At 34.4% G+C, this 18,688-nt stretch overlaps 1 protein-coding gene across 3 annotated transcripts in view; it reads left to right on the forward strand.

The window, feature by feature from the left end:
- Positions 1–18,688, forward strand: part of LOC115890501 — a 483,888-nt gene that overhangs the window by 261,508 nt on the left and 203,692 nt on the right. For all 3 annotated transcript variants that reach the window (XM_030910748.1, XM_030910750.1, XM_030910749.1), the window contains one exon: positions 8,419–8,688. In XM_030910748.1, coding sequence (XP_030766608.1) covers positions 8,518–8,688 — 171 coding nt within the window. In that variant the 5' untranslated portion in view covers positions 8,419–8,517. The remainder of the gene's footprint in view (positions 1–8,418; positions 8,689–18,688) is intronic.

Genomic DNA, 18,688 nt, shown 5'->3' on the forward strand with positions numbered 1-18,688 from the left:
GTCGACTGAATAGATTAATTCACAAGCGATGAAATCGCGAGTGAATTAATTTCGGGAGAAGATAATGCAATTTTATCGTCGTGTATAAAACAATACTATATAATTTTTAACCTATCCTCGCTGTTAAAGAAATTATTTGAAGAAATTATTTGAAATCTTGGTTGAGGCAAATGTGAGTAAAACATATATCAATACAATATGGAATATGTACAAAAATCCAAAAAGTATGATCAGATAGGGGAAGTTCCTATCGGAATCCTTCCTGACATCTAAAGGACTTAGACAGGGGTGCAGTTTATCACCTACCTTATTTAAAATATATATCCAGGAGGCATTGAAAAACTGGAGAAGGAAGAGTAGAGCTATGGGAATAGAGATTGACACCCACTTTCTATCGACCTTGTTCTTTGCAGACGACCAAGTTATTGTTGCAGGTTGTGAGGAGGATGCCGACTATATGTTGAGGAAACTTGAGGAAGAATACGACAGATGGGGACTCAATATCAACCTCACAAAAACCGAATACCTGAAAGTAGGAGACACATACATGAAATTAAAAGGTGTAGCGAATATAAATATTTAGGAAGTATTATATCTGAAGAAGGGAACTCCAAGAAAAATATACATAGTAGAGTTCAACAAGGTAAGAAAGTAATCGGTCTTTTAAACCCTCTCCTGTGGTCAAATAAAACATCCATCCAAACAAAGATAAGGATTTACAAAGCAATCGTAGAGCCAATTTTAACATACGGTGCCGAATGCTGGCAATTTACAGCAAAAGAAAGAAGGATGGTCGAGTCAGTGGAGATGGACTTTCTCAGAAGAGTATGTCGCATATCAAGGATGGCACACATTAGAAATGAGGAGATCAGGCAAAGAACAAGGCGAATATATACCAGCACCGACAACATCGAATCGAGACAGCTACTATGGTATGGGCACGTAAAAAGAATGGGAGAGGAAAGATGACCAAAAAGGGCAATGGAGTATCGTCCCCAAAGCAGAAGGAAAAGAGGAAGACCTACAACTACGTGGTTAGATGGAGTAGACCAGTACATGAGAGACAGGGCTATTAACCAGGAAGAATGGCAAAATCGAGCAATATGGAGGTCGAAATGCGGGATGCGGCAGAAGCTGTAGGACCGCCGCTTTATATATCTCTTAGTTTGTCAGTTTTGAGTCAATATTTTTTAATTCTCTTTCGTGTCGATTGCTGATTGAATTGGAGCCAGAAATGGCTCAAAACAAAATAAGTAAATTACCAACAGATATTCAGGCTGAGGCGACAAACGCCATATCCACACTACTTCCATTTAAATCCCGAATAACTTATGAAAAGGAGTACAAAAATGTTCAAAAATGGAAGCAATTAAAAACGTGCGAGAAGAAATAAAGTTTTTAACCTATCCTCGCTGTTAAAGTATCATTTAATCTACCCTTGCGGTTAAAGTACTATTTTATCTACTATTTCTGATAGATATAAGGGATATAAGGCAATTTTAACAGTTCCATAGCAACTGTTAAAATTATAAAAACTTAAAAAAGTATTTTAAGTTAACGACTCGTTTTTTGGTCTGAACTGCGATCCTCCTTGAGCTAGTGGCTAATTCAAATCTTGCTCATGAAATATCCAATCTCATCCGACCTCTATACTGAGCTGCGCGCCTCAATATACAGGGTGCTACAAATTCGAGGTACGAGCATTGGTAACTCGGTAACCGTAATAGATACGAACATGGTTAAATTGGGGCAAAGTTGCGCTTTGGAATGTTCACCAAGATGCCATCAAAAAAGTTTTAAAAATTTCAAGGATTGCTGAGTTTTTTCAGCAATGAAATTGAAAAAACTGATATTTTTGAAAATCAATTTTATTTTTTCCTGACGATATTTTTTATAAAATCAAAAAACTAATTGCACATTTTCATAGCCACTTTATTAGAGCTATCTGGTAGTGTTTTTAGATTTTCAAATCAGCTGATACATTGTGAGATACAGAGGCCAACTTAATTTTTTTAAATACGGACCTGAATTTTTTATTTCAGATTTTGAAAGAACTCGCTCTCCTGAGTACAATGATATGTCACACTTAATATTTTTTTTGTTTTTGGAAATTTGGACACAATTCATTTAAACTAATTTCAAGTCCGGCTCTGTTTTTTTTAATATTTAATATATTCATCGTTACAATATTGATATGCTTTCAAACTTAACAGTGACGTGGGTTGAATACGGAAAATCAAATGCAATAAAATAATAAAAAATAATATAAATAAAATGTAATATAAACAATCAAATCATTTCCCCGGAAGATGAATTGGAAATGGTAGAGCAGTATAATGGCTAGCGAGGTACCTGGACCGTCTGATGACGTCAAGTAGTTCGACAAGTCCAAATTTTACAAAAAAGTGAAATCAACACATTTCGGCAGTTACAATAAAGAGTACAAAATGCATTCGAAAGTATAAGAAGGTGGATTGGAAGAAGAACAAAAGCTATAAATAAAATTGAACGAAAAATAAATTTGTGAAATAGGGAGGGTGGTAACCCTTTCGAACATGTAGACTATGTAAAGTATTTAGAAACTAGTCTATAGAAGTTAATTTATTCATAATAAACTACGATTAATATTATGCAAATTATTAGATCGTACACTGAGAATTTCAAATTCACAATAAGGAAAGTTAAAAATAATATCTTTAAATTGTTGATCTGGATATTATTTATTTGAATCTTTCAATTGGCTCAATTTTCTTTATTCAATGTTAATTAGCACTGGTCAATATTGTTGCGATGAATATAATCAGATTAAATAATTTCAAAAACAGAGTCGGACTTGAATTTATTTTAAATAATAATTAAATAGTTTTGTTGCTGTTAAGGTACCCAAAACAAAAAAAAGTATAAAGTGTGCATATCATTGTACTCAGGAGAGCGAGTTCTTTCAAAATCTGAAATAAAAAATGCAGGTCCGTATTTAAAAAAATTGAAGTATCTCACAAATTATCAGCTAATTTGAAAATCTAAAAATACCATCAGATAGTCCTAATAAAGTGGCTATAAGAATGTGTAATTAGTTTTTTGATTTTCTAAAAAGTAACGACAGGAAAAAATAAAATTAGTTTTCAAAAAAATCCGTTTTTTCCAAAAAACTCAGCAATCCTTGAAATTTTTAAAACTTTTTTGATGGCATCTTGAACAGCCCAAGGCACAACTTTGCCCCAATTTAACCATCTTCGTATCTATTACGGTTTCTGAGATGCCAATGCTCGTACCTCGAATTTGTAGCACCCTGTATATTAAACTTTTGCCTTGGAACGACGACATGACGGAGTTTTCTGATCTTCACCCATTACCTCGTGTAACGTCGCTTGCAACTTGTAACGTCGACGAAATAAAAAACATACGCAAAAACGCAGAGAGGTGAAACAATGAAGTCGGGCATTGCAGATCATATGTGGTCCAAATCACAAAAATGTCATAAATCTGTATTTTCATAACTAATAATACATGCACTACAAATAACAATGAATGTAATCATCGCCCAAAATCTCAAATCATTAATTTTATTGATGTATTTCAGACCAAACTTAATATTAAAAAAAAACTTATATTTTGAAAAAAATATCCTAAAACTATAATATCTATTTTTCAGTTGACGTTAAAATATATACCTGTGGAATTCATTCTATCTAAAAAATAATCTGAATTTCAGAAGGAACAAGCTTTATAAGCGGAACTATCATCTGACCCTATCCGACACATCAAATTAATTAATCCTTTTATAATGTGGTTTTTAACGCCCCTACAATAAGCGAAACAAAAAAGTGTCCTTTTTTCTATTGTTATCTGACAAGAAGAACCTTGATTTGATGAGGCGGAAAAAACGCCTAGTGGGTTCACTATTATCAGGGATGGGCAAAACCTTAATTGTTCATTGTTCACAATGAATTATTTTTTCTAGATTAAAAGAAATACAGATATCTATAATAAATAATTATGTTTTCTTTGCTGGACTCATAGAAGACTTTTGTTTTCCATATATCTGGCAAAAGAAAATACTTAAGAATACTTAAAATACAATATTTTGCAATTGAGAGAAAGCATCAATCGTACTTCACAAATTAGTAATGTACCAAATCATTCATATAAACAATTTCCACAAAGTTATGCTATACCTATTTTTTAGAGTTCCTGATAATTATTAAAAAAATGAACCATGCTCACCACATTTAGGAATATACAGGGTTGTTCACCACATACGACACAGAGTATTGTAGCTAAACGATTAGATTTTTACGAATTTTAAGATTTGGGTTCGTTGAAGAACAATTAGAGCTACAATTTAAAAATATTTTTACAAGATACAAAGTGCCTCAAATAATATTATAGTTGTATTTTTTTAAATGGAACACCCTGTATATTATTCTATTTTTAGATTCTACGATTGTAATAAAAGTAAATTTGATTAAGGTTTATCACACTTAAACCTTAACGTTTTTGAAATATTTTCAATTTTATGAAATTGTAGTAAAATTTTTAAGGCTTCATTTATCCTAGGGTATCAAAGTTTTTAATACTAAATATTTACTGAAGTTTATTTATTGATCAGATATTCTGTAGCAATAATAAACAAAATACTACCTTATACAGAGTGTCTAGAAATTTTTATTAGATAATTATTAGCTTTAAACGGCAATAACTTGTTTAATTTCAATGGAACACACTGTATATTTTACGAGAATCAGATGCACAATTTAATTGTCTATCAAATTGTATTATGCCATTTTTTACCTATCTCTTCAAGTTTTCGTAGAAAATGCATTTTCTTGTAATTTAGACCACATTTATTATTGCAGCTCTAATAATCCTTCAACGAACCCAAAACTTACAATTAAAGTAAAGTAAAAAAAATGTAAATATCTAATCGTTTAGCTACAATACTCCGTGTCGTATGTGGTGAACAACCCTGTATATCTCTTTGTGTCTTTGTTTATCAATTAGTTAATCATCTGCTGATGATGCTAACATAGCGAGACACGCGTCCAGTGCAAAAGAAAAGTGTTTTACTGTATTGTGGTAAATTAGTGTTTTTATTTTTGTTATTGTAACACCACAGGTTCCAATATTCAACTGTAATATCATATAGTAATGTCAACTACTTTGATCTTTCTCTTATGATTAAAATACAGATTTGCTGAATATAATGGCACACTATATGAACGCATACATTTCAGTGATTCAAATAGATCTGATTTGTAATAGTACCTATCATTTAGTTAAGGTGTCCGGTGGCGTAGAGGTACAGGCTCTCGTCTACCAATCTCAAGGTAGTGGGTTCGAATCCCACACCCGGCATTTCATCAGCCGACTATTTTTATTTAAAATAAAAATAGTTTGGGTAGCTAGGTCGACTCAGCCTTAAATGAGTACTTGGGATTCACAATCCTGATGTAATAATAGGCGGTTGAAGCGTAGTGCTAGCCACATTACCTTCATTGTATACCGAACGGCTCTAGTATAGCAAGCTGTACCTTGCTACTCCCAAGGCGTTAAACACTATATACGGGATCTATTATTATTATTATCTATCATTTAGATAGGATATAAATATTTACAAGAGACCCAACCCTGATTATTAAAGTTGACGTGTATCGTCCCCTTTGTGATTCGTTAGAAAAAAAAACAATAAGGATGGTTACGATGATGGGCTTATTATGAGCTTAGTCTTGTGTATTCCAAGAATCGTTTACGAATGGGATTCCGATAGAGGATTTTACAAAATTTGAATGATTATTTGGCTTGAAGGATTAAGTGGTAGTGGTTGGCTATTCTAAGAAAGTATCATCTTGAAATTTTCTAGTAAATGGCTGTGAGATCATACATATGTCATCATTGAGCTTGCCTAATATTTTATTATTTAACAAACCTAAAGCTTTCAATAGATCCTGGAAAGGTTATCTTCATATAGTGATATGTTCTGTAGATGCAGAGCGTATAGACAACCTCATAAAAACTAATAAAACAAGTACATAGAATCTAAATTTTTTCGTAGAATTTGGACGCCATTGTTTGTGAAGGTGTACTAGTATATTTGATATCAATTAAACTTTTAGTTATGTAATCGAGGGTGCGGTTTTTAAATTTATTGTTGCCAACAATGGAGGTATTCGGCGCCGGGCTGACTAACTGGAATTTAAATTTCCCGCTGGGGATTCAAGTGGTAACTCTGCTGTAAAAAATGTCAATTTGCCACATTTATTTATTTTTTCCTGCCATTGTCATTCGTTTTGACACTTAAAAATGTTTACTGGCAGACCTTGCAGTCAAACATTGTTCTTTTTAGAACCTCTTTTAGTGCGAAGTGTACAAGATAGCTTAATAGCAAAAAAGGCATCGCAGCTTTATTAGAATATTTTGAAAGGGAAAGCGGTAGTAATGGCCCTTTATGTCCCTGAAGTGTTGTTAAGATGAGTTTTGTTGACATCAACATAAATAATAACTTTTTATATATTTATAATTTATTTATTTATGTTTCCTAAAATATTTTGATTAAAAGAAAATATATAAAAGTGGATAACGTTATGCTGGTCAAACTTAATCACGGTACTAAAAGTTTATTTGGTATGAACTATACATACACACATGGCCATAATTATTGCATATAACGATATTTTTATTTTATTTTGGACCTAATATGATTCTTTTTATATTTTTGAACATATTGGCTTACTACACGACTAACTAATATAGAATTAAAAATCTAAGTGCAACTGGGCTGTTATTATAATTTTATTTCATAATGAGTGAAAATCAACAGAAACAAATTACATTTTAAGCAAAAAATATTGAAAACAATTTTAATTATTTCTCACAACTAATAGTCTGTATTGCCTCCTCCAGTCTCAATGCAAGCTGTAAGACGACGTGGCATGCTCTCAATTAAGTTGTCCAGAAGATGTTGAGGAATGGCTTCCCATGTTTCGCGCGCAGCAATTTTCAATTCATTCAAGGTCCGGGGGAGATCATTCCTTTTGGCAATATGACGTTTTAGCATGTCCCAAGCATGTTCTATTACATTCATATCTAGAGACTTCGGTGGCCACCACAGTTTTCTTATACCCTCTTCCTCACAAAATTCGCGAACCGCTAAAGTGCGATGGGGAGGAGCATTATCGTCCATGTAAACAAATGTATCGCCCACTGCCCCTCGAAATGGACGCACACGCACAATAGGCTCTAAAACGTCTCTAAGATATGAGGCACCTGTCATTGTGCCATCAATAAAACAAGAGGAGTTCGAGCTCCGTGCATTACACCTGATGCCCATGGACACGGGGCTGAGATGCATTCAAGCCTGCTCGTCTTCCAGATGATCTCCTGACCAAAGTTCGTTTAGGAATCGAATCTGACACTAGGCCTATTCTTGTTTCATCCCTAAACAGTACATGACGAAATTCCAATTAGGTCCATTTGCTCTCATCTGCTCAGCCCATTGTAGTCGCGTAATTTTGTGCTGTAAATTAAGCTTCGGAACATGTAGAGGCCTCCTTAAATGTAATCCTCTGTCATAGAGTCTTCTTGCTATGGTCTTTCTTCAAACATTTAATCCTTCAAGGCGAGCTAACTCATTTTTAATAGCAGTACTAGAAAGCAGCGGATTGCTTCGTGCAATTAGGGATATTTGATGGTCTTGGACAGCAGTAGTAACTATCTTTCTACCTCTTCCAGGCCGGTCTGTAACCTCGTTTGTCTCTCTGATTTTTTTTAATATTCGCGAAACATCGCTTTGGTTAACTCCTACAATTTCAGCTATTGCAACTTGCCGGTAGCCCTGTTGAGACAGTGTTACTATTCTGGCTCTATTAAACTGTGAAATAATATTTCTAGGCATTTTAAGGCCAAAACAATAATCAAATTTCTTCTGAAACCCACGAGACCACAAATCGAAATGTGCAAGAATTTGTAATAATATTGGGTCTGAAAGATAAACATTGTTTACCATATCCATTTTAAAAAAAATGTTTATTACAGATTATCAAAGCTATGTATAAAAAAGGATTCTTTAAATTCCTTTCTGTATATTTTTAAACGATATAATATGCAAACATTTTGGCCATGTGCCAAAGTTAATATTTCTTGAGTTATAACTCATCATACAATCCAGAGCTTATAATATTACTACGAATTTGATTGCTTTGAATGTTTGCGTTATGCATCCTGTGTTAAAATCCTAAACTAACCTAACCTAACCGTAGCGTCAAATAGTACCAAAAATAAATTAAAATATTCCGCATTTATTTTATTTAAAATTACTATTAAAATGGTTACTTTTCGATAAAAAAGAACAAAGCAAAAATCGTGTTTCTGGGTAGTTCACTTTGATTATATGTAATTCATATTTTTCTTCTTTTGTTCCAGGTCAAACTCAATAGCATTTAGAAACGCCCGCCATCATCCAAACACGCAACAATTCGCAACGAGGCAGCGCCGCGATTTCTTACCTATTTTTTACGAATAATGGAAGTAGTGGCAGTACCCCCACCACCACCCAAGGGCTCGCCCTTTCGCGACCACGACGTGCGCGAATGGTCCCGAATCGACTCGATCACCGGGGCTCTGGAACGAGCCAGATTGGAGACTGACAGTTGGACGGCTAATACGAACGACGCCTGTCACAAATATGGAAAGGTAAGTGACATTTTTATATAGTTTTCTATACAGAGTGGTCCGAACTGTAGTCCGGAAACAGCATATTCTGCAGATAAAAATAAGTAAAAAAAAATCGTATAAATGTATGTCCTAAAATGCTTAGTTTCGGAGGTACAGGGTGTAGAAGTTTAATTTTTATTTCGATTTTTTCCAAATAATTTCTGAAGAAACGTCAATATTTGGATGAAAATTGGTGTCTGAGAGTTTTTTGGCATGAGAAATTTGATTTTGATGTCAATATAACTTCTATTTTTAGGGGGCGCCACCTACTTGTGTTTTAACTGTTTTGAAAGATAATAACTTTTCGTCCGTACCTGTATAAAACTACTGAGCAAAAAACTCTAAATCTCCATGATTTTTTACGTAAAAAATATCTCTTGGTAAAAATTGCTACGAGCAACCATTCTCAAAATATTTAGAATGGAGATAGTCAATACATGTCATTATTGACTAAAAATGAACATGGTTAACTAGATAGTTATTTGAGTAAAATGATAAATTTGGAAACCTTTTATTTTTTTAAATTAATTATAAATTTTGCTTCGAAAAAATTATGATAAAACAGTTTCTGTTGAATTTTTAACACAAAAACATTTCAAATTTATAATTTATTTTTACGAATTAATATTTACGAAACGGAATCACATAAAAGATTCCGAGAAGTGCAATACAGTTTTTATCACAATCAAATTCTACAAATTAAATTGTAGAGACAATAAAAGGAGATGTTAAACGTGAAATGTCAGCCAGACTTTCAGCTAAATGGCTTCTCTGATTCAAGTTCATTCTGTTCTTAAGTTCGAAGGTAAATAATGGGATGTTGTTTGCCACCGCTAAAGAAATGTTGCAATTACTTTTATTACTGTGTATCTAAGGTTTAGATAATGAAAACAGCGTTACATAAATTATAGTCTAACTACTGGTAACATTCATGGTAGACCACAATTGTTACTATAATTAGAACAAAAATGTGTAAACAGTAATTTCTTGAAAAATGGTTGTTATGTGTTAATACACTTTGTTAATACTTGATAAAAAGTCTGTTTTTTTTGCCACTGGCAAATAAATCTACAACATAAAAAAAACAGTGTGTGTGTTGACATGAGTCAAAAAACAAAATATTTGCAGTGACTTGGAGTGCTTGGAAGTTTTGTATGCCTGTCCAATGACGAGTATTTCTCAGCCAGGATAGCTTCCTTCGGTCTATTCCTCTTTTGCCCCCCTCGATTTTACCCTGGAGAATCAGACGCTGAAAGTGATAGCGTCCTCCACGTAGCATGTGTCCCAAATAGGCTATTTTCCTCTTCTTGATGATTTCGAAGAGCTCACGTTCTTCTAGACCAGATCTTCTGAGAATATCTTCATTCCTCACACGGGAGACCCAGGGCACTCTTAGCATTCGTCGTAGGCTCCACATTTCGAAGGCTTCAATTCGGTTTATTGTTGCTACCTTTAGTGTCCATGCTTCCACACCATATAACAAAACGGACCAGACATAGCACTTCACCATTCTGTATCTAAGGCCGAAGTTCAAGTTCCTATCTGTGAGAAACCTTCGAAGTTTCAGAAAAGTAGATCTTGCTTGTTCGATCCGGCATTTGATCTCCTGATCTGGACGTTTCGTTAACCATACATCCCAAATATTTAAATTGGGTGACCTGCTTGATGACCTCTCCATTTAAGTAAATTCTGGTGTTTGGAATGTTGTTTCTGCTAACAGCCATAAATTTAGTTTTTGTAGTATTTATGTTTAAACCCAGTCTTTGGCTTTCATTGTTAACCTTATTTAGAAGAATTTGGGGATCATTTGCATTGTCTGCCAATATCATCCGCATATCGGATATTATTAATTGTAAATAAATAAATAAATAAATGCCTTTATTGTCAAAACATTTTTCAATTTGTAGACAAAGGTAAACTAACAAACAAATTAAAAAAACAAGGTACACAAACAAACAAACAAAAGATAATACAAAACATTATACAAATAATATTGTCAGTTTTATTGTTAAAATAAACATTTATAAATGTTTATAATGTCAGAGAACAAAAAATAAAAATAATATTCAAAAATATTTAGCTAGTTTATAGTAAAATATCAATGACCTCTAAATAAATTCATTTCGATGTCATTAGTAAATATAGCAATAGCAAACATTAGACCAGTGTTGACAAGATCAAATTTGATTTTCAAAATATAATTCATTTACGGCGAAGAAAGCCTTGTCTAGTAAATAAGAGTTCAATGCTTTGCGAAATTAAAAAAATGATGTTATGGATTTGATTTCAAATGGCAGGTGATTGTGCATTTTTTTCGAGTTGTATAATATTAAACTTTTAACTAACTATGAGCGTGGGGTAGGTAGATAAAGATCTTGCTCCGCGTTCCTGAGTGGATAAGTGTGAGATGGCCTTTCTTGAGAAGCTGATACATGTTTATGTATTAGGCAAAAAATTGGATTGCCATTTATTTTCAAACCAATGGGACTGTCGGAGATTGACTCAATGATGGCTCTTTCCACATACAAATTGAACAACACTGGAGACAGAATACATCCTTGCCTTACCCCCTTTTTTATTTCAAAATCTTCAGTTACCCCTACGCTATGTATACGAATTTCAGCTTTTTGGTTCCAATACAAATTACTAATGAGCCTTATATATTTTCCATCAAGTCCCAAGTCTCCGAGGTATGATATAAGGAGGTTATGTTTAACATTATCGAACGCCTTTTCATAGTCTATAAAGCACACCTACCGGCATAGCATTTCTTAAATCTACAATAAAGTAAATCAGCGACCTAATATCTGCATCCAATTTTGTCGAATTCACGATTCGTCTCTTTAACTCCGTTATACAACTACAAGGAAATCGTACAAACGTACACATGTGTAGCATTTATTTAACAAAGAAAAATGTTTATTTAACCGCTAGTAGGAATTTATGTTTGTATTGTTAAACATTTAAGCTACCGTGGTGCCACGCTTTTATATGGTAATTATAGGTATTGTTCTTTCGTGAGGTTAAATAGATTTACAATATTTTCGAGCTTATCGAATCGTTACGTAACTGAAAAGAAAATAATTAAATTTAAATGTATTCGATTCTAATTGGGTCGTTTTATAAGACAAATTTCTTAGCATATTCTAAAATTAGTTTGTATTATTACCAATTAGCGTACAGTGAAAGGATCACCTGCTTTGAGCCCGTAAAACCCAAAAATCTCGTAAAAATGAAGTTCAAGACCAAGAGTTCAAATTTGTTGAACCATAGAGGTTAATTTGTAGCTCGTGTAATTTCCTACAAATTGATAGTTTTTATTTTTGTGAATTAATTTATAACATTTTCTTTTTTTAATTTTTAATTTGGACAAAGGGCTATAAAGTCAAATCATTTATCTACACATTGCTTAAGAAATCATCAAAATCGGCCCACTAGAACAAAATATATTAAACTTTGGAATACATGAACGTTTTTCGTGCCGGTTATTATAGTCTAAAATAAGTGCAAATATTTACAGGGCTGGTAGATTTCGATAAAAGAAACATATCTTCTCTTTACCAAGTTCAAAATAACCGAGTTATTCTACTTTGAAACTTAAATAAAAACGATGTTTGACTTAAATTTTGAAAACCACTAGCACTGGTTTTTCCGGGGTTTCTTTCTTGTAAATTTAATATACCACTTATGTTACCATATTATCAAGTAATTATGCTTTTTAACTAAAAACTAGAAAAAATTGCAAAAAATTTTTCAAATAATTCCAAATTTTCAATTTTTTTTTAAACAATAGACGTATTTCTGGAGTAGAAATACCGGGTGCGTCTCAAAAGTGGCTCACCCCTATAACTTTTTTATTTTTTTAGATAAAAAACGACATTTAGTATGTTAGTATGTGACATAAATTAGGATTGATTGACGTATTCAATTGTTTTTGGTCACTTCCTGTTTCACCGGAAATGACTACAACTTTTGATTTTTAAATGGCACCCTCGGTATTTTTTTACTTATTCGATAGAAAATTTTCGTTATGTTATGTTATGTTTATTAAAATCAAAGAAGCGAATTAGAATTACTTAGAGCCTGAGCAGTACATTGATTTAGAGTATTATAGTTAGGAATATAAAGCCCCTTTTATTTTTCGTTTAGAGTTTAGTTTTCAAACGGTTCTTTTATCATAATTTTTGCGTTTTTAAAATCAACTCTCTCACCTGTGTGCCATGAATCCCTACATGGTGCGTTTAGACTTGAGCACGCACGCACTGATCCTCCGCGAATGCTCAAGTGTAAACGGCTGTGCGCGCACGCTCACTCTGAATCTGCCTGTGCGCGAGCAGCCGCGAACGTGAGCCGTCTGGTGTCGGTTTTTGGTCCGTGCTCAAAGGGATTTTATGTGTGCGCGAACGCTTAGTTTGCACCGGCAATTTGTTTTGTCTGCGTTCGTGCGTGCGTTTGTGATTTTTTTTTCGTTTTCTTTATTAAAATTATGTAGTGGATCAATGAATCTTCGTTATTATTAATTGAAGAATATGAAAAGTTGCCTATATTATGGGATATTAAACATTCTTTGTATTATTAAAAAATAAAAAAAAACGCATGGCAAGATCTTGTAAATAAAATTAATATTGAATATGTCGATATTAATGAAACTGCTATTCTAAAATTTATTTTTTGTTCGTAATTTTTGGTGTTATTAAATTTTGTAAATATTCAAAGTCGGGTCTGGTCATTCTTGTAAAGTTTTTGAACTTATCATAGCCCTCCTCAGACACTACGTTGTTGCAGTAAATTATATCGATTTCTAAAAATTTGGGTTTGCCACCAGCGACGATGTTTTCGATTTTTCTCCTTTTTAATAATTAAGCTGTGCATAACAATGACTGCAGGCTCGACTATTTCTTGGTCGTCCAATATTTTCGCCAACAAAACTCTGCTGTGCGCGCACAAATGGATCACTTCATTCGTCGAAAAATAAGTTTTTAATTTGAACAGAGCCGAGAGCGCGAACGAATGCCGTGCGCGCACGCTCAGCTCGTACGTGCTCAAGTCTAAACGCACCATTATGATGCGTTTAGACTTGAGCACGCACGCACTGATCCTCCGCGAATGCTCAAGTGTAAACGGCTGTGCGCGCACGCTCACTCTGAATCCCCCTGTGCGAGAGCAGCCGCGAACGTGAGTCGTCTGGTGTCGGTTTTTGGTCCGTGTTCAAAGGGATCTTATGTGTGCGCTAACGCTTAGTTTGCACCGGCAATTTGTTTTGTCTGCGTTCGTGCGTGCGTGTGTGATTTTTTTTCGTTTTCTTTATTAAAATTATGCAGTGGATCAATGAATCTTCGTTATTATTAATTGAAGAATATGAAAAGTTGCCTATATTATGGGATATTAAACATTCTTTGTATTATTAAAAATAATAAAAAAACGCATGGCAAGATCTTGTAAATAAAATTAATATTGAATATGTCGATATTAATGAAATTGCTATTCTAAAATTTGTATCTTTTGTTCGTAATTTTTGGCGTTATTAAATTTTGTAAATATTCAAAATCGGGTCTGGTCATTCTTGTAAAGTTTTTGAACTTATCATAGCCCTCCTCAGACACTACGTTGATGCAGTAAATTATATCGATTTCTAAAAATTTGGGTTTGCCACCAGCGACGATGTTTTCGATTTTCTCCTTTTAATAATTAAGCTGTGCATAACAATGACTGCAGCCTCGACTATTTCTTGGTCGTCCATTATTTTCGCCAACACAACTCTGCTGTGCGCGCACAAATTGATCACTTCATTCGTCGAAAAATAAGTTTTTAATTTGAACAGAGCCGAGAGCGCGAACGAATGCCGTGCGCGCACGCTCAGCTCGTACGTGCTCAAGTCTAAGCACCATTATGATGCGTTTAGACTTGAGCAGCACACTGATCCTCCGCGAATGCTCAAGTGTAAACGGCTGTGCGCGCCCGCTCACTCTGAATCACCCCTGTGCGCGAGCAGCCGCGAACGTGAAGTCGTCTGGTGTCGGTTTTGGTCCGTGTTCAAAGGGATCTTATGTGTGCGCTAACGCTTAGTTTGCACCGGCAATTTGTTTTGTCTGCGTTCGTGCGTGCGTGTGTGATTTTTTTTCGTTTTCTTTATTAAAATTATGTAGTGGATCAATGAATCTTCGTTATTATTAATTGAAGAATATGAAAAGTTGCCTATATTATGGGATATTAAACATTCTCTTTGTATTATTAAAAAAAAAAAAAAACGCATGGCAAGATCTTGTAAATAAAATTAATATTGAATATGTCGATATTAATGAAATTGCTATTCTAAAATTTGTATCTTTTGTTCGTAATTTTTTGGCGTTATTAAATTTTGTAAATATTCAAAATCGGGTCTGGTCATTCTTGTAAAGTTTTTGAACTTATCATAGCCCTCCTCAGACACTACGTTGATGCAGTAAATTATATCGATTTCTAAAATTTGGGTTTGCCACCAGCGACGATGTTTTCGATTTTTTCTCCTTTTAATAATTAAGCTGTGCATAACAATGACTGCAGCCTCGACTATTTCTTGGTCGTCCATTATTTTCGCCAACACAACTCTGCTGTGCGCGCACAAATTGATCACTTCATTCGTCGAAAAATAAGTTTTTAATTTGAACAGAGCCGAGAGCGCGAACGAATGCCGTGCGCGCACGCTCAGCTCGTACGTGCTCAAGTCTAAACGCACCATTATGATGCGTTTAGACTTGAGCACGCACGCACTGATCCTCCGCGAATGCTCAAGTGTAAACGGCTGTGCGCGCACGCTCACTCCTGAATCACCCGTGCGCGAGCAGCCGCGAACGTGAGTCGTCTGGTGTCGGTTTTTGGTCCGTGTTCAAAGGGATCTTATGTGTGCGCTAACGCTTAGTTTGCACCGGCAATTTGTTTGTCTGCGTTCGTGCGTGCGTGTGTGATTTTTTTCGTTTTCTTTATTAAAATTATGTAGTGGATCAATGAATCTTTATTATTATTAATTGAAGAATATGAAAAGTTGCCTATATTATGGGATATTAAACATTCTTTGTATTATTAAAAAATAAAAAAAACGCATGGCAAGATCTTGTAAATAAAATTAATATTGAATATGTCGATATTAATGAAATTGCTATTCTAAAATTTGTATCTTTTGTTCGTAATTTTTGGCGTTATTAAATTTTGTAAATATTCAAAATCGGGTCTGGTCATTCTTGTAAAGTTTTTGAACTTATCATAGCCCTCCTCAGACACTACGTTGATGCAGTAAAATTATATCGATTTCTAAAAATTTGGGTTTGCCACCAGCGACGATGTTTTCGATTTTTCTCCTTTTTAATAATTAAGCTGTGCATAACAATGACTGCAGCCTCGACTATTTCTTGGTCGTCCATTATTTTCGCCAACACAACTCTGCTGTGCGCGCACAAATTGATCACTTCATTCGTCGAAAAATAAGTTTTTAATTTGAACAGAGCCGAGAGCGCGAACGAATGCCGTGCGCGCACGCTCAGCTCGTACGTGCTCAAGTCTAAACGCACCATTATGATGCGTTTAGACTTGAGCACGCACGCACTGATCCTCCGCGAATGCTCAAGTGTAAACGGCTGTGCGCGCACGCTCACTCTGAATCACCCCGTGCGCGAGCAGCCGCGAACGTGAGTCGTCTGGTGTCGGTTTTTGGTCCGTGTTCAAAGGGATCTTATGTGTGCGCTAACGCTTAGTTTGCACCGGCAATTTATTTTGTCTGCGTTCGTGCGTGCGTGTGTGATTTTTTTTCGTTTTCTTTATTAAAATTATGTAGTGGATCAATGAATCTTCGTTATTATTAATTGAAGAATATGAAAAGTTGCCTATATTATGGGATATTAAACATTCTTTGTATTATTAAAAAATAAAAAAAACGCATGGCAAGATCTTGTAAATAAAATTAATATTGAATATGTCGATATTAATGAAATTGCTATTCTAAAATTTGTATCTTTTGTTCGTAATTTTTGGCGTTATTAAATTTTGTAAATATTCAAAATCGGGTCTGGTCATTCTTATAAAGTTTTTGAACTTATCATAGCCCTCCTCAGACACTACGTTGATGCAGTAAATTATATCGATTTCTAAAAATTTGGGTTTGCCACCAGCGACGATGTTTTCGATTTTTCTCCTTTTTAATAATTAAGCTGTGCATAACAATGACTGCAGCCTCGACTATTTCTTGGTCGTCCATTATTTTCGCCAACACAACTCTGCTGTGCGCGCACAAATTGATCACTTCATTCGTCGAAAAATAAGTTTTTTAATTTGAACCAGAGCCGAGCGCGAACGAATGCCGTGCGCGTATCGGTCAGCTCGTACGTGCTCAAGTCTAAACGCACCATTATGATGCGTTTTAGACTTTGAGCACACGCACGCACTGATCCTCCGCGAATGCTCAAGTGTAAACGGCTGTGCGCGCACGCTCACTCTGAATCACCCTGTGCGCGAGCAGCCGCGAACGTGAGTCGTCTGGTGTCGGTTTTTGGTCCGTGTTCAAAGGGATCTTATGTGTGCGCTAACGCTTAGTTTGCACCGGCAATTTGTTTTGTCTGCGTTCGTGCGTGCGTTTGTGATTTTTTTTTCGTTTTCTCTATTAAAATTATGTAGTGGATCAATGAATCTTCGTTATTATTAATTGAAGAATATGAAAAGTTGCCTATATTATGGGATATTAAACATTTTTTGTATTATTAAAAAATAAAAAAAACGCATGGCAAGATCTTGTAAATAAAATTAATATTGAATATGTCGATATTAATGAAATTTCTATTCTAAAAATTTGTATCTTTTGTTCGTAATTTTTGGTGTTATTAAATTTTGTAAATATTCAAAGTCGGGTCTGGTCATTCTTGTACAGTTTTTGAACTTATCATAGCCCTCCTCAGAGACTACGTTGATGCAGTAAATTATATCGATTTCTAAAAATTTGGGTTTGCCACCAGCGACGATGTTTTCGATTTTTCTCCTTTTTAATAATTAAGCTGTGCATAACAATGACTGCAGGCTCGACTATTTCTTGGTCGTCCATTATTTTCGCCAAAGCAACTCTGCTGTGCGCGCACAATTGGATCACTTCATTCGTCGAAAAATAAGTTTTTAATTTGAACAGAGCCGAGAGCGTGCTCAAGTCTAAACGCACCATGATTTGCAAATATTTCCCTTTTGTAAATAATCTTTATGCAATTTGAACATTTAATGGTCTAGATGAGGAAAATATGTTTACAAGTTTTTATCAAAATACGAAAAGTTAGTCTGGGCAAAGTTTGTTGCTCTGTGTATTGCATTTTTAATGTGACTTATATTAGTATATTACGTTAAACATTAAACCATATATTTGCGTAGCTAGCTATCCTATTCTATGCTTATGATATAAGCTTAATAATATACAAGATACATGCTATTTTCTGAAAGCATCTAAAAACTCATTTATTTTATATGGATATTGTTGCAGTAGGTAAGTAGGTTGTAAGAATTTATTTCTTCTAAATAAGATAGAATTCCTTCGTTATTTATTAAAAGTCATACGGGCTTCGGAAGGAGGCTAATGTAATATATTATATATGCGTGTGTACGTTCTAGAAACGATACTGACATCTACTTGATAACAAATGATTTTCCGTAATTGAAACAAGATAAGTGTACCGTTATTTCAATATTCTATTGTCCATTATCTAGGATATAGGTATATTAATAATTGCATTGCAAGCTGTAAAGCTCTGAAAGTTCCAACATGCATTAATTAAGAATGACATGGAAACTGTTCCAACTGAGCGATCAGATATGGAACTAGTAGAATAATATGTCTTATGGGAAATATGGAATATTCCATTTTCCACTTTTTTCTGTAAATATTGTAGCGTTTTTTAAACAACTACCACTGCGAACGGCAGCTTGTCATCGGAGAGCAGTCGTGGATAAGGTATTTCACTGGAAAGAAAACTAA

Source organism: Sitophilus oryzae, unplaced genomic scaffold, assembly GCF_002938485.1.
Source record: "Sitophilus oryzae breed Bouriz unplaced genomic scaffold, Soryzae_2.0 scaffold_87_pilon_pilon, whole genome shotgun sequence".
Taxonomy (NCBI): domain Eukaryota; kingdom Metazoa; phylum Arthropoda; class Insecta; order Coleoptera; family Curculionidae; genus Sitophilus; species Sitophilus oryzae.